General features: G+C 49.3%; 2 protein-coding genes across 2 annotated transcripts in view; both read right to left on the reverse strand.

The window, feature by feature from the left end:
• The window catches only part of ORAI2 (ORAI calcium release-activated calcium modulator 2), a 42289-nt gene that overhangs the window by 23387 nt on the left and 3919 nt on the right, over nt 1–14983 (reverse strand). The gene's annotated exons all lie outside the window — the stretch shown is intronic.
• The window catches only part of PRKRIP1 (PRKR interacting protein 1), a 31390-nt gene continuing 17110 nt past the window's right edge, over nt 704–14983 (reverse strand). The window contains exon 6 of the mRNA XM_012449000.2: nt 704–2352. Coding sequence (XP_012304423.1) covers nt 2252–2352 — 101 coding nt within the window. The 3' untranslated portion in view covers nt 704–2251. The remainder of the gene's footprint in view (nt 2353–14983) is intronic.

Below are 14983 nucleotides of genomic sequence, written 5' to 3' on the forward strand. Positions count from 1 at the left end.
AGGTGGGAGTTCGCTGTGCCTGGCCAAAGAATTCTTGTGAGTGAGGTTTTCTGAGACAGTTGTTACATACACCTGTGTTTACTTCCTGACTCCTCCCACCCATGAGCCATGTGGGACATTACTTCATGATTCTCCCCTAATCGTGTTTTTTTTTTGTGGGGGGGCAAGGGCTCTCAGTATTACCTACTCCTTTCTCAATGATGACATCTGTTTGTTCCTCTTTTCCCAAATAAATGACGCCCTAAAGACAGACTGTCTCAAGGTCCTAATGACCTATTAATAATGGCCAGAAATGGCTACAGGACACGATCTGCCTAAACATCACCTTCTTCTTCGTACCCAGTGGGGGCAAAAACCACCACAAACTGGCATCCTCTGTGTCACCATGTGCCCACCCACCCCACATGCCTGCAGCCAGCGTCTCTCTTGGCCGAGTGAGCTGGCAGAGGCAGGAAGGGACTTGCCCAGTGCCCTGGCTTACCAGAGGCAGAAGCAGGGATCAAAGCTAGGTCATCCGGTTCCAAGCCCCAGCACCCTCCGCAGCACTGAGGATGTCCACAAGCTGCAGGCTGCAGATTCAGAGCAGGGGATGTGACCCACGTGGAGGTGGGGAGAGGGACGGAAACCAACAGTCCAAAGATAGGAGAAATAAAACCGAAACGCAAACCAGCCAGTCCCAGACAGAGAAAAACAGGTTTCAAAATGTGTGGCCAGGGCATGTGCTCATTTATTAGGGCTGCTTCTCCGTGTCCGCTTCCTGGGAAAGAAAATCCCTATGACATGAACCAATGAAGGGACAGGAGCTATCACAGATGTCACAGGGCTCAGCAAGGGGCCGGGGAAATCTACACCACAGAAGTAAAAGCAATGTCAAATGTTTCTGGGTTTCCTTTCCCTTCACTCAAAACCACTATTTCCTTAATTCTATCAAAGTGTGTAAAGGGCACAAAATATACTTAGGAACTTGAAGCTTAATCATCAAAAAATAGAGCCAAGGCCCTACCTAGAAACTCTCTCTGTTGCCCCTGTTGGCCTGAAAACATGGAGGTCAAAGGTTGGTCTCAGCTCCCCACAGGCACCCTGGCTCCCAGCACAGTGCCCCGCCTCTGTGTTTATCATCATCGTTTTTTAGGAGACAGGGTCTCGCCCTATTGCCCAGGTTGGCCTTGAATCCCTGAACGCACGCGGTCCTCCCACCTTGGCCTTCCGAGTAGCTAGGATTCTAGGCACTCGCCGGGCTGCTCTGCTCTCTGCAGGTGCCTTCTCTGCACGGGCCCAGTGCCTGGACACTGATCTGGGGCTGCACCACCTGAGGGCACAGCAGATCCACCCCCTCCCCACCGGCCCAGTTGCTGTGACCCCAAGGAAAGTCCCAGGCGGTTTCAGTCCTGAGGAGCTCCACCCACTTGATGGAGTCCTGCCACTCAGCCCCTGTTTGTTTAGACCCCCTTCTACCTCGGGATGAAAATGCAGCTGTTGGTAAAGAACCCCAGTCCGGCTGGTATTCCCCCGCCCTCTGCTCTGGCTCAGCCCAGCCTGGATTCTCCGGCTGCTCATTCTCTGGCCACCCGCTCTTCCTCCACAGCGCTTTCCACACACCGCACGCCCTTCCTGTGGCCCAGCCCCTGGTGAAGTCCCCGGCCCAGGCCTCCCTGCGCACAGCTGGGGCTTCCCAGAACACACGGGGCACCAGGAGCTGTGGCGGGTGCAGACCCTCTTGGGCATGGTCCCCACTTCCCATGGGGGTGAGTGGGGGTCTGGGCTGGCAACACAGGCCAGCCCCACAGCTGAAGGCATCTCCTCACTGAGCCTGGGACCAGGTCTGCATAACGGGGCCTGTGGAGTCTTTACTCCCTGTGGGAATGGTGGCATCTCCTAGCCTTCTCCAGAGTATCTGTGACTCACAGTCCACACATCCCAACAAAACCCAAGGATGTTCTGCTCTTTACTAAATAAATGTTCTTTTCCCAGAAACCAGCCCCAAACTCATCACTGTTCAAATATGACAAGGTGAGGCTCTCTGTCCCCTTTTACCAGGAGCATGGATGGCATCTGCAAGGCAGTGCCTTCGTGTGCCGGGGAGGTGGCCCCTCAGCCTCCCAACCCTGCTACAGGCAGGACTGCGAGCAGCCCGGGAGGGTCTCCTTTGCTGTCCATCCAGCGGGACCTCTCGGGGGGAGAAAGCCAAACAGCTGCCTTTCCCTTCTGCTCTCAGCACGAGCCGGGTTCCAGGCAGCGGCTGCAGCAGACATCATCGCCCCATGATGAAGCTGGGCACCTCCTCCTCCTCCTCCTCCGTTCCAGACGCCTCCGCAGAGCTGCTGGACCCCTGCTCCTCAGGCTGACTGGGCCCTGTAACCACATGACATTCAATTGACAGATACATAAAATCGTTCAGGGTTGGGTGTGCTTCAAAGAGGAGAGTTGATGAGAGTCAGGAAGTCCCCATTCATGGATCACACAGTGAGAAACCAGGGCCAAGCCTCATGCCTGACAGTCCCCCGAGCCATTCCCTGAGAGTAAGGGTTGGTCACAGGCCTGATCTACCGCTGCTGTGCCGGGTACACCCCATCCTTATCCAAAGGCCCAGAGGCACACGCAAGATCTGACACCCCATAACCAAGGCCCTACTGCTTTTACATGGCTTCCGCCCCCTGCCATGTCCACCTCCTGGGTGGGCGACTTCCCAATCCAGCTCTTCAACACCAGGCTGACAACCCTCTCACTCAAGTCTCAAGTTCTCACTGCTGTCTCTGCCCCTACACATACGCCAGCTTCCCAGCTCCTCCCAAGCATGGCCCAGGAACCCCGTCCTGACACCTGTGTGCACCGCAGCTTCCCTGTCCCATCATGACTGCCAGCCAGAAGCAAAGCAGGAGGACAACGTGTTCCCAACGCCTCCTCCCCTCATCTTCATGTGGGAGCAGGACGACAAGTGAGAGTTGGAAAGGCAGAGGCAGAGGCCACAAGGCAACTGATGGCTCAGCTCAGCCACAGCAGGCCGCCGCCCGCAGGCACGGTGGCCTCAGCAACTCACAACTGGGTGGGCACGCCTGGGCCGCCCAATGGCTCCTCCCTGCACATGGGCAGGTGTTGCACTGGCCACCACATGCCCACTACACACCCTGAGCTTTGCTACTGCTGTGTCACCACAAGTCAGACAAAGGGCCTCTAAGCAGGAGACCCTGCACAGCCAAAAATTCACTGTGATACCTAGAAAGAACACATACGGCACTGGCAAAAGCAGCCGGAAGACTGAGTTTCATTAATTTGGGCATCCCTTCTTCCCCTCAACCTCATACCACACAGTATGACTAGCTTTGAAGTTCAAATGGGGAAGCCAGGCTCCATGGCTCAGGCCTATCATCCCAGCACTTTGGGAGGCCCAGGCAGGTGGATCATTTGATGACAGGAGTTTGAGACCAGCCTGGCCAACATGGCGAAACCCAGTCTCTACTAAAAATACAAAAAAATTTAGCCAGGCGTGGTGGTGCAGGCCTGTAATCCCAGCTACTTGGGAGGCTGAGGCCGGAGAATTGCTTGAACCCAGGAGGCGGAGGTTGCAATGAGTCGAGATTGCGCCATTGCGCTCCAGCCTGGGTGACAGAGCAAGACTTCATATCAAAAAAAAAAAAAAAAAAAAAAGCATAGGGTCTCATCTTTAATTGTGATCTTGATGAATTGTAGTACACTGTTTGAACTAGATGTTTGTGGAAGAGAATAATACAGGAGGGCTCAAAGGATTCCCTGTGGCCGAAAAACCTTTGAAAACGCAGTACAGGCTGTGAATCCCTTATCCAAAGTGTTTCAGATTTCGGATGTTTTCAGATTTTGGAATGAGATATCTTGGGATTGGGACCCAAGTCTAAACATGAAAGTCATTTATGTTTCATCTATACCCCATACACTTAGCCTGAAGGTAAATGTAACATTTAAAAATAATTTTGGAGCCGGGCAAGGTGGCTCACGCCTATAATCCCAGCACTTTGGGAGGCCGAGGAGGGTGGATCACGAGGTCAAGAGATCGAGACCATCCTGGTCAACATGGTAAAACCCTGTCTCTACTAAAAATACAAAAAATTAGCTGGGCATGGTGGCTCGTGCCTGTAATCCCAGCTACTCGGGAGGCTGAGGCAGGAGAATTGCCTGAACCCAGGAGGCGGACGTTGCGGTGAGCCGAGATCGCGCCATTGCACTCTAGCCTGGGTAATAAGAGCGAAACTCCGTCTCAAAAAAAAAAAAAAAAAAATTTTGTGTGAGAATCATGCAGGCGCAGTAGTGTCCTGGGTTGCCAAGATGTCACTCCGTTGCGCCTGGCTACTCTGCCCCAACCCTCGACTCAGCTGAATACGACATATCTCCAGAAACCCGGTGGACGCAAGTCAAGCGGTTGGCCACAAGAGCCCGGATGAAGTGAGAGTACCTGCTTCAGTACAACCACCCCAACCGCTGAGGAGCCATCGAAGATCCTGCCTTGATTCACTGGACCTCTGCAAGATCAACAATGTCTATCCTAATTTTAGACCCACTCCTAAAAACTCACGCTTGGGAGCTCTGTATGGATTTGGGCCCCTCTTCTTCTGAAAGTGTGTTTTCAAAAGTGACAGGGATAGAAAAGAAAAACTTACCCTGGAAGGAAAATTGGATCAAACATTTAACCTCTCATATTAAGTCTGGAAAGATGACTATATGTATTCCTGCCTAAATAAATCGTCTATTAATCAAAATAATAATAATAATTTTGTGGCTGGGTGCGGTGGCTCATGCCTGTAATCCTAGCACTTTGGGAGGCCAAGGCGGGCAGATCACTTAAGGAGAATCACTTGAACCTGGGAGGCAGAGGTTGCAATGAGCCAAGATCGCACCATTGCACTCCAGCCTGGGTAACAGAGCAAGACTCTGTCTCAAATAATAATATTTTTGTGCATGAAACCAGTTGTGTATGACAAACCATCAGAAAGTAAAGGAGTCTATCTCTCCCCCACGTGGCTGATCTGTGGTTTGGCGTCACCATCATTTCTGACTCTATTTGCTATTTATAAGCAATTCTTTTCATAAACTTATTAACACAGAGTGCTTAACAGTAATAAATACGACAGGACATTCATAGAGTGGAAAATAGTAAGCCGGGCGCGGTGGCTCAAGCCTGTAATCCCAGCACTTTGGGAGGCTGAGGCGGGTGGATCACGAGGTCAAGAGATCGAGACCATCCTGGTCAACATGGTGAAACCCCGTCTCTACCAATATAAAAAAAAAAATTAGCTGGGCATGGTGGCGCGTGCCTGTAATCCCAGCTACTCAGGAGGCTGAGGCAGGAGAATTGCCTGAACCCAGGAGGCGGAGGTTGCGGTGAGCCGGGATCGCGCCATTGCACTCCAGCCTGGGTAATGAGCGAAACTCCGTCTCAAAAAAAAAAAAAAAAAAAAGAAAATAGTATGATCAGAGTAATTAAGCAGCACAGTTGAATCACAGGAACACCTGGATCAGCGGTTAAATGGTAACAATGGGCTTTCAATCCCCACCAACGATGCTGTGTCCGGATTAATAGGTTACTGGACACTTGTCGTTTTTTTTTTTTTTTTGAGACAGTCTCACTCTGTCACCAGGCTGGAGTACAGTGGCGCGATCTTGACTCACTGCAATCTCCGCCTCCTGGGCTCAAGTAATTCTCCTGACTCAGCCTCCCGAGTAGCTGGGATTACAGGCACCCACTACCACACCCGGCTAATTTTCAGTATAGCTGGGGTTTCACCATGTTGTCCAGGCTGGTCTCGAACTCCTGACCTCCGGTGATCCACTTGCCTCTGTGGGTCAAGATAGCCAGGGGCAGACCTATGTTATTTCTAGTTAAATAGTTATAAGCTTGCATTGCTTATTGTACACTATAGTTTATAACCCGAACTAAGCCATATCAAATATCGGTGCAATAAAATAAAAATCAAATGGCAACAAGAGGCCTAAGGTAAAGACCATCTGAGAGCACTGTGAAACCGTGGAAACCCGCGGGGTGGCTGCAGAGCGGGAAATATCGCTTTGGTCCCCCGAATGCCTTCTCAACATGAAGGCTGCATGAGGGTCTGGTAGAGAGGACTTGTGTAAGATCTCTGAGAAGGGAGGCAACCTCTGCTCACAAGATCGGGGAGGGTCTTTGCAGATGGGAGCTATCAAGGAGGAAAAGCCTTGCAGGGCAGAGATCACCGGAACACGATGGGCTCTGCCTAGGTTCTCAGAATATGGAGTAATCTTGATTGCTGTGTCCTCAAAGCTGGGAGATAAAAGCCCCCTGATGCACTGGGTGTGGTCAAACCCGGTGGAGCCTTAGCCGCTATGCTTCTCATGCAAATACACCTTGGTAGCAACTGGTGGTAGAACTCAGTGTTGTAGGTTTGCATAAGAATCACCACTGAGGGGCCAGGCGTGGTGGCTCACGCCTATAATCCCAGCACTTTGGGAGATGAGGCGGGTGGATCACGAGGTCAAGAGATGGAGACTATCCTGGTCAACAAGGTGAAACCCAGTCTTTACTAAAAATACAAAAAATTAGCTGGGTATGGTGGCGCATGCCTGTAGTCCCAGCTACTCAGGAGGCTGAGGCAGAGAATTGCCTGAACCCAGGAGGCGGAGGTTGCGCTCCAGCCTGGGTAAGAAGAGCGAAACTCCGTCTCAAAAAAAAAAAAAAAGAATCACCACTGAATACTGCAGACCACACCTCCCACTGGTGGCTATCTTGCCCACATTAGTTTCAAGGCCTCCCCTGATCATCCCTCCCTGCTCCCCCACCCCTCATTTAACAAGTGTATACACCTAGTAAAAGCCTGTGGAAACCAGAGCAGATCGCCCTGCTTGAACCCATGCTGTGAACTTCTACTCTTGGGTCTTGGGTCTTTATTTCCCTTTCTCACTCCCTCGTCACCGCCAGGACACGGGGCACCCAGGCACAGAGTTGGACTGGTTTTCAACATGCCTCGGCCTCCCAAAGTGCTAGGATTACAGGCATGAGCCACCCCACCTGGCCTGGACACTGTATTTTATTCTTTTTTGTTGCTGCTGTTGTTTCTGAGACAGGGTCTTGCTCTGTTACCCAGGCTGGAGTGCAGTGGTGTGATCACAGCTCACTGTAGCCTACTGAGTAGCTGAGACTATGGGTGTGTGCCACCACACCTGGCTAATTTTTGTATTTTTTGTAGAGAGGAGGTCTCAACCATGTTTCCCAGGCTGGTCTCAAACTCCTGGGCTCAAGTGATCCTCCCTCCTTGGCCTCCCAAAGTGCCGGGATTACAGGCAGGAGCCACCACCCCCAGCCTCATTTTTCAATTCTTCATCAACTTCTGTTCATTGCTTTTGGCATTTCAATCGTTCATCCTTCTGCTTCTCCAGGTGTGTGTGGCAGTCATTCTTGGTTTTCTGGGCTATAGATACACATAAATGCTTCCTCTTTTTCCTATCACTGTTACCCACAGGGGAATCTGCAGCCTTTTTGAGTTTTCAATACTGTATGTCAGGCCTCCATGTGCAAGCCTGGACCCAGAAAGTCTGAAGTCCTGCCTGCCTCTGTGGATCACCCCCCAACCCCCAACCTCCAACCCCCGCCTGCGCTGGCCATCATCCCTGATCACCATTTCCAACCCCATCCTGCCATCTTAACTGTTCTTATGATAATGTGAATACTCGTCGCCCCACCCTACCATCTTAACTACTCTTATGCCTTACCCACCTGCCACTGTAACTAACCTTATTGTAACGGATACTCCTTGCCCCCACCCCCACCACCATTACTAATCTTACTCCTGTAACACCCCTGCCCTCTCCCCAAAAGATTTCCCCAACCTATAAAACCAACTCCTATCCCACCGCCCTTCGCTAATGTCCTTTTCAGCCTTAGCCCACCTGCACCCAGGTGAATAAACAGCCATGTTGCTCACACAAAGCCTGTTTTGGCGGGGGGGGAGGGGGTTCTTCATTCAACGTGCCTGTTTTGAACAATATACCACAAAACAGAAAACAAGCAAAAAAGCAGTGAGTAACGCATGTAGGTCTGGGCCCCATGTGGGGCATGTGGGGAACCTGCCACTGGCGTGTGTGGACTGCAGAGGAGCCATTTTCTTACCCTCTGTGGGTGTGCTTGTCGGGGGTCGGGGGGGATCTGGGTGTATGTGAAAAGGTTGTATTGCAGCTGAAGGGGGCTGGGAGGGTCTTCTGTCCCTGGGAGACACCGGATAATCTGTGTTGTGTATCTGCATTTCGACCGTGACCTGCTGCATGAGGTCAGGTTTGGAATTCCTACTTGGAGCCTCATCTCAGTGCTCAAAAAGCTCTGAATTCTGCAGCATTTCCACGTTTGGATTTTCAGGCCTGGGATGCTCAACCTGTACCTCACTAATGGTCAACACAAGGGATTCTGTGTGTGTGGAAGGGCCACTGTCAGGGTCTAAAAATACCACTCTCGGGGAGGAGAAACCTAGAAATCGGGTGCACATTCAAGTCATTTAGCAATTCAACAAAATTAACCCAGTTCATTCTTTCAACAGAACAAATACATAAGTAGTAAGAGATCATAAAGTGGTTATTTCTTGTTAGTTACTATGCTTAATGTTGGTGATACAAGAATTTAAAAAATACTGTCACAAATGAGCACAAGCCCGGGTGCAGTGGCTCATGCCTGTAATCCCAGCACTTTGGGAGGATCACCTGAGGTGAGGAGTTCGAGACCAGCCTAACCAACATAGAGAAATCCTGATCTCTACTAAAAATAGAAAATATTAACCAAGCGTGGTGGCAGGCACCTGTAATCCCAGCTTCTCTAGAGGCTGAGGCAGGAGAATCGCTTGAACTCAGGAGGCAGTGGTTGCAGTGAGCAGAGATTGTGCCATTGTACTCCAGGCTATGAACAAGAGAAACTGTCTCCAAAAAAAAAAAAAAAAAAAAAAAAAAATCACAACACATATATTAGGATAGCTGTAATTCAAAAAATGGACAATACTAAGTGCTACAAGGATGTGAGATAAGAGAAACTTTCACTGGTGGTGGGAGTACAGCATGGAATAGCCACTTTGCAAGACAGTTTGGCAGTTTCTTACAAAGATGACAACATTAATACTATCATATAACCCAGCAACCATGCTCCTAGGGATATAGTCTGTTGATATGAAATATGTGCACAGAAAGCTGGGTGCGGTGGCTCATGCCTGTAATGCCAATACTTTGTGAGGCCAAGGTGGGTGATCACTTGAGATCAGGAGTTCAAGACCAGCCTGGCCAACATGGTGAACTCCGTCTCCACTAAAAATACAAAAATTAGCTGGGCGCGGTGTTGAGCACCTGTAATCTCAGCCACTCCGAAGGCTAAGGCAGGAGAATTGCTTGAACCTGGGAACACAGGAGGAGATTGCAGTGCCCTGAGATTGCACCACTGTACTCCAGCCTGGGCGACAGAGACTCCATCTCAAAAAAACACCAAAAAACAAAAAAACAGTAGCACATAAGTATTTGCCGCAGCTTTATCCATAATCACCAAAACTGGGATGCAACCAGGATGTCCTTCAGCGGGTGAATGGAGGTCTGTCTATACGGTGGGATACTATTTGGCAATAAAAAGGAATGGGGCATTAAGCCACACAAAGACACAGATGAATTTTCAAGGCATTCTGGTAAGCAAAAGAAGCCAATCTGAGGAGGCTGTACATGACACAATTCCAACTCTATGACAGTGTGGAGAAGGCAAAACCACAGACGCAGTAAACAGATCAGGGTTGCCAGGGGCTGGGGGTGGGGAGGAGACTGAACAGGGGTAACATAAGGAATTATTCTGTATGATATGGCAGTGGTGGATACATGGTACTATGCATTTGACAAAATCCACAGAACCTTACGGCACAAACAATTAAAACCTAATCATGCCTTGTTGTTGTTGTTGCTGTTGTTTGGGACGGAGTCTTGCTCTTGTTGCTCAGGTTGGAGTGCAATGGCGTGATCTTGGCTCACCGAAAACTCCACCTCCCAGGTTGAAGTGATCCTCCTGCCTCAGCCTCCTGAGTAGTTGGCATTACAGGTGCCTGCCACCATGCCCAGCTAATTTTTGTATTTTTAGTAGAGACGGGATTTCACTATGTTGGTCAGGCTAGTCTCGAACTCCTGACCTCAGGAGATCCACCCGCCTCAGCCTCCCAAAGTGCTGGGATTACAGGCATGAGCCACCTCGCCCGGCCTATTGTTGCTGTTTTTTAAAAGATGGAGTCTCGTTCTGTCACCCAGGCTGGACTGCAGTGCGGTGATCTTGGCTCACTGCAACTTCCGCTTCCCAGGTTTGAGGGATTCTCCAGCCTCAGTCTCCTGAGCAGCTGGAATTACAGGAGCCCACCACAACGCCTGGCTAATTTTTGTATTTTTAGTGGAGATGGGGTTTCACCATGTTGGCCAGGCTGGTCTCAAACTCCTGACCTCAAGTGATCTGCCCAGCTCAGCCTCCCAAAGTACTGGGATTACAGGCGTAAGTCACCGCACCTGGCCCTCCTTTCATTACTTTTATACTACTGTATATTTAATATTTTAAGATCCAGGAATCTCAGATTTTCTTCACAGGTTACAGGCATATTGAGTAAAATGCCACTGACTGCAACTGAAGCACACACTTTGCTTTTAACAGATGAATGAATGGATTAGAAAAAAAATCCTTCTAAGTATAGACTTGGGAAAATACTTGTGATACAATGGTACATGATAAAATCAGGATATCTATAAATATGGCATTTATAGAAATAAGACATATATTAAAAAACTGAAAAGAAATGATATTAAAGTGTTAAAGTCATTTTTAGTAAGGGTTATAGATAACTTTATAATTTATTTATTTACGAAACAGAGACAAGGCCTTGCTATGTTGCCCACACTGGTCTCAAACTCCTGGCAAATGATCCTCCAGCCTCAGCTTCCCCAAGTGCTGGAATTACAGGCGAGAGCCACTATGCCCGGCCAACTTTTATTTTTGATGTTGTTCTTTTCTGCATATTTTTAAAATTTCTAAAATGATCATAGAGTATCTCTTTTCTCCAAAGACACAAGGATGTGGATAGTTTTCCAACATAATATGTTTAAGGATTTTGGCTCTGAAATAAACAGTTTGATCCAAACACATGTAGAGTACCTTCTCGACATGGGATACCTGCCGCTAGATCAGGAGCTCTCAGCCAGGGACAATTCTGTCCTCCTGCACACATGGCAATGTCTGGAGGCATCCCGAACTGCCAATGACTGGGGGAAGGTGGGGGTTCCTGGCCTCTGGTGGGTAGACGCTAGGACGCCGTGAGACATCCTGCAGTGACCAACACACAGCCCTTCACGACACAGCAGTTCCAGCCTGAAGCATCAGCAGTGTGTCCATGGAGAAGCTCTGCCCCAGATGTGCCTAGTAACAAATCCCCTAAGGGCACCCTGGACTTCTTTGCTGAGCAGGCCTATGTTAGGATAAGTAACAGTGGTGTGGGAACAAATTATCTGGGGAGTTGAAGGCTTCAGAATAATCCAAACTGGCTTAATGTCATTCCATGCCGTCATTCAGACACAAGTCCCACACTGCCAGGAGTCTTCCCTGAGCTACTGGACCAGCACAGAAAACAAGTGATGAGATCTCTCCAACAGCAGAACAGAACGCCCAGCCAGCTGCCCTCTCCTTTTTAGGAGAAGAGCCAAAAAAGCTTCAGTGATCTGTACCTCCAAGTCCATCCAGAACCCATGGCACACCGAAGTCACCTTGTGGCGCAAGCTGGTATTACCACATTAGTTCCCATTTCTTTCTACAGGAGTACTGGAAAAGCTTGCTTAGGCTCACAAAATGAAAAATAAAGAAGGAAACTGAGAAGGCGAGGTAAATGGCCTACAAACCACTCTTTAAAATTTTATTTATTTACTTTGAGATGGGTTCCCACTCTGTCGCCCAGGCTGGAGTGCAGTGGCACAATCTCAGCTCACTGCAATCCCCCTCCCAGGCTCAAGCAATCCTCCTACCTCAGCTTCCTGAGTAGGTGGGACTACAGGCCTGTGCCACCACGCCTGGCTAATTTTTTTTGTATTTTGGTAGAAACAGTTTCGCCATGTTTCCCAGGCTGGTCTTGAACTCCTGGACTCAAGCTTTCTGTCTGTCTCGGCCTCCCAAAGTGCTGAGATTACAGGCATGAGCCATTGTGCCCAGCCCGATAAAAATTAATATCCAAAAAATACAGTGAACTCTTAAAATTCAACAAAATAAAAACAAATAACCTGATTTAAAAATGGCCAAAGGACTTGAATAGACCTTTCTTGAAAGAAGATATACAAATGGCCAGGCTGGGCGTGGTGGCTCATGCCTGTAATCCCAGAACTTTGTGGAGCCAAGGCAGGCAGATCACCTGAGGTCAGGAGTTTGAGACCAGCCTGGCCAACATGGTGAAACCCCATCTCTACTAAAAATAAAAAAATTAGCTGAGTGTGGTGGCGGGTGCCTGTAGTCCCAGCTAATGGGGAGAATTGCTTGAACCCAGGAGGTGGAGGTTGCAGTGAGTTAAGATAGTGCCACTGAACTCTAGCCTGGGCGACAGAGCGAGACTCCATCTCTAAATAACAAAACAAGCCGGGCGCGGTGGCTCACTCCTGTAATCCCAGCACTTTGGGAGGCCGAGGCGGGTGGATCACGAGGTCAAGAGATCGAGACCATCCTGGTCAACATGGTGAAACCCCATCTCTACTTAAAAATACAAAAAATTAGCTGGGCATGGTGGCGCGTGCCTGTAATCCCAGCTACTCGAGAGGCTGAGGCAGGAGAATTGCCTGAACCCAGGAGGTGGAGGTTGCGGTGAGCCGAGATCGCGCCATTGCACTCCAGTCTGGGTAACAAGAGCAAAACTCCGTCTCAAAACAAAACAAAACAACAATAACTACTACAAAAATGGCCAATAAGGACATGAAAAGATGCCGAACATCACAAATCATTAGGGAAATGCAAATCAAAACCACAGTGAGGTACCACTTCACACCCATTAGGATGGTTACTCAAAAAAAACAAAACAAACAAACAAACAAAAACAGAAAATAAGAAGTGTTGGTAGCCGGGCGCGGTGGCTCATGCCTGTAATCCTAGCACTTTGGGAGGCTGAGGTGGGTGGATCACCTGAGGTCAGGAGTTCAAAACCAGCCTGGCCGACATGGTGAAATCCCATCTTTAAAAAAAAAAAAAAAGAAGAAGAAGAAGTGTTGGTAGTATGTGGAGAAATTATAGCCCTTTGGCACTGGTGGGAGTATAAAATGGTTCAGTCCCTATGGAAGAGCATGGGAATCACACACAAATTAAAAATAGAACTAAGGTCAGGCACGGTGGTTCACACCTGCAATTTCAGCACTTTGGGAGCAGCCGGATTACCTGAGGTCAGGAGTTTGACCAGTCTGGCCAATCTGGCAATACCCCATTCTCTACTAAAAATTAGTTGGGTGTGGTGGCACATGCCTGTAATCCCAGCTACTAGGGAGGCTGAGGCAGGAGAATTGCTTGAACGCATGAGGCAGAGGTTGTAGTGAGCCAAGACTGCACTGCTGCACTCTAGCCTGGGCGACAGAGCAAGACTCTATCTCCAAAAAAAAAAAAAAAAAAGGCAAGCAGCCGAAGGAAAACCATGCCAGCCTCTCATGGTGGCTCACACCTGAAATCCCAGCACTCTGGGCAGCCAAGGCGGGAGGATCACTTGAGCTTAAGAGTTCAAAACACGGAAAAATCCAGTTTTTATTAAAAAAAAAAAAAAAAAATACGGGGCCGGGCGCGGTGGCTCAAGCCTGTAATCCCAGCACTTTGGGAGGCCGAGGCGGGTGGATCACGAGGTCAAGAGATCGAGACCATCCTGGTCAACATGGTGAAACCCCGTCTCTACTAATACAAAAAATTAGCTGGGCATGGTGGCACGTGCCTGTAATCCCAGCTACTCAGGAGGCTGAGGCAGGAGAATTGCCTGAACCCAGGAGGCGGAGGTTGCGGTGAGCCGAGATCGCGCCATTGCACTCCAGCCTGGGTAACAAGAGCGAAACTCCGTCTCAAAAAAAAAAAAAAAATACAAAAATTACCTGAGTATAGTGACACAGGCCTGTGGTTCCAATCACTTGGGAGGCTGAGGTGGGAGGATCACTTGAACCCAGGAATTCAAGACCAGCCTAGGCAACATAGTGAGACCCCATCTCTACAAAAAATAAAAACGTAGCCAGGCATGGTGGTACACACCTGTAGTCCCAGCTACTTAAGAGGCTGAGGGGCCGGGCACGGTGGCTCATGCCTGTAATCCCAGCACTTTGGGAGGCCGAGGCGGGTGGATCACGAGGTCAAGAGATCGAGACCATCCTGGTCAACATGGTGAAACCCCGTCTCTACTAAAAATACAAAAAATTAGCTGGGCACGGTGGCGCGTGCCTGTAATCCCAGCTACTCAGGAGGCTGAGGCAGGAGAATTGCCTGAACCCAGGAGGCAGAGGTTGCGGTGAGCCGAGATCGTGCCATTGCACTCCAGCCTGGGTAACAAGAGCGAAACTCCGTCTCAAAAAAAAAAAAAAAAAAGAGGCTGAGGTAGAAGGATGACTTCAGCCCACCAGGAGTTTGAGGCTGCCGTGAGCCATGATTGCACTGCTGCACTCCAGACTGGGTGACAGAGCGAGACCCTGTCTCAAAAAAACAAAAATGAAAACAACAAAAAAACAATAAAATGGTAGCCTTGAATCCAAACATATCGAGAAAAAGACAGAGACTGTCAGAATGAATTAGAAAACATGACCCAGTCTGGGTGTGGTGGCTCACGCCTGTAATCCCAGCACTTTGGGAGGCTGAGGCGGGTGGATCATGAGGTCAGGAGTCCTAGACCACCCTGACCAACATGGTGAAACTCCGTTTCTACTAAAAATACAAAAAAAAAAAATTAGCCAGGTGTGTTGGCATGCACCTGTAATCCCTGCTACTCAGGAGGCTGAAGCAGAAGAACTA

This window comes from Aotus nancymaae, unplaced genomic scaffold (genome assembly GCF_030222135.1).
Source record: "Aotus nancymaae isolate 86718 unplaced genomic scaffold, 86718_ANA_hifiasm-v0.15.2.pri h1tg000012l, whole genome shotgun sequence".
Taxonomy (NCBI): domain Eukaryota; kingdom Metazoa; phylum Chordata; class Mammalia; order Primates; family Aotidae; genus Aotus; species Aotus nancymaae.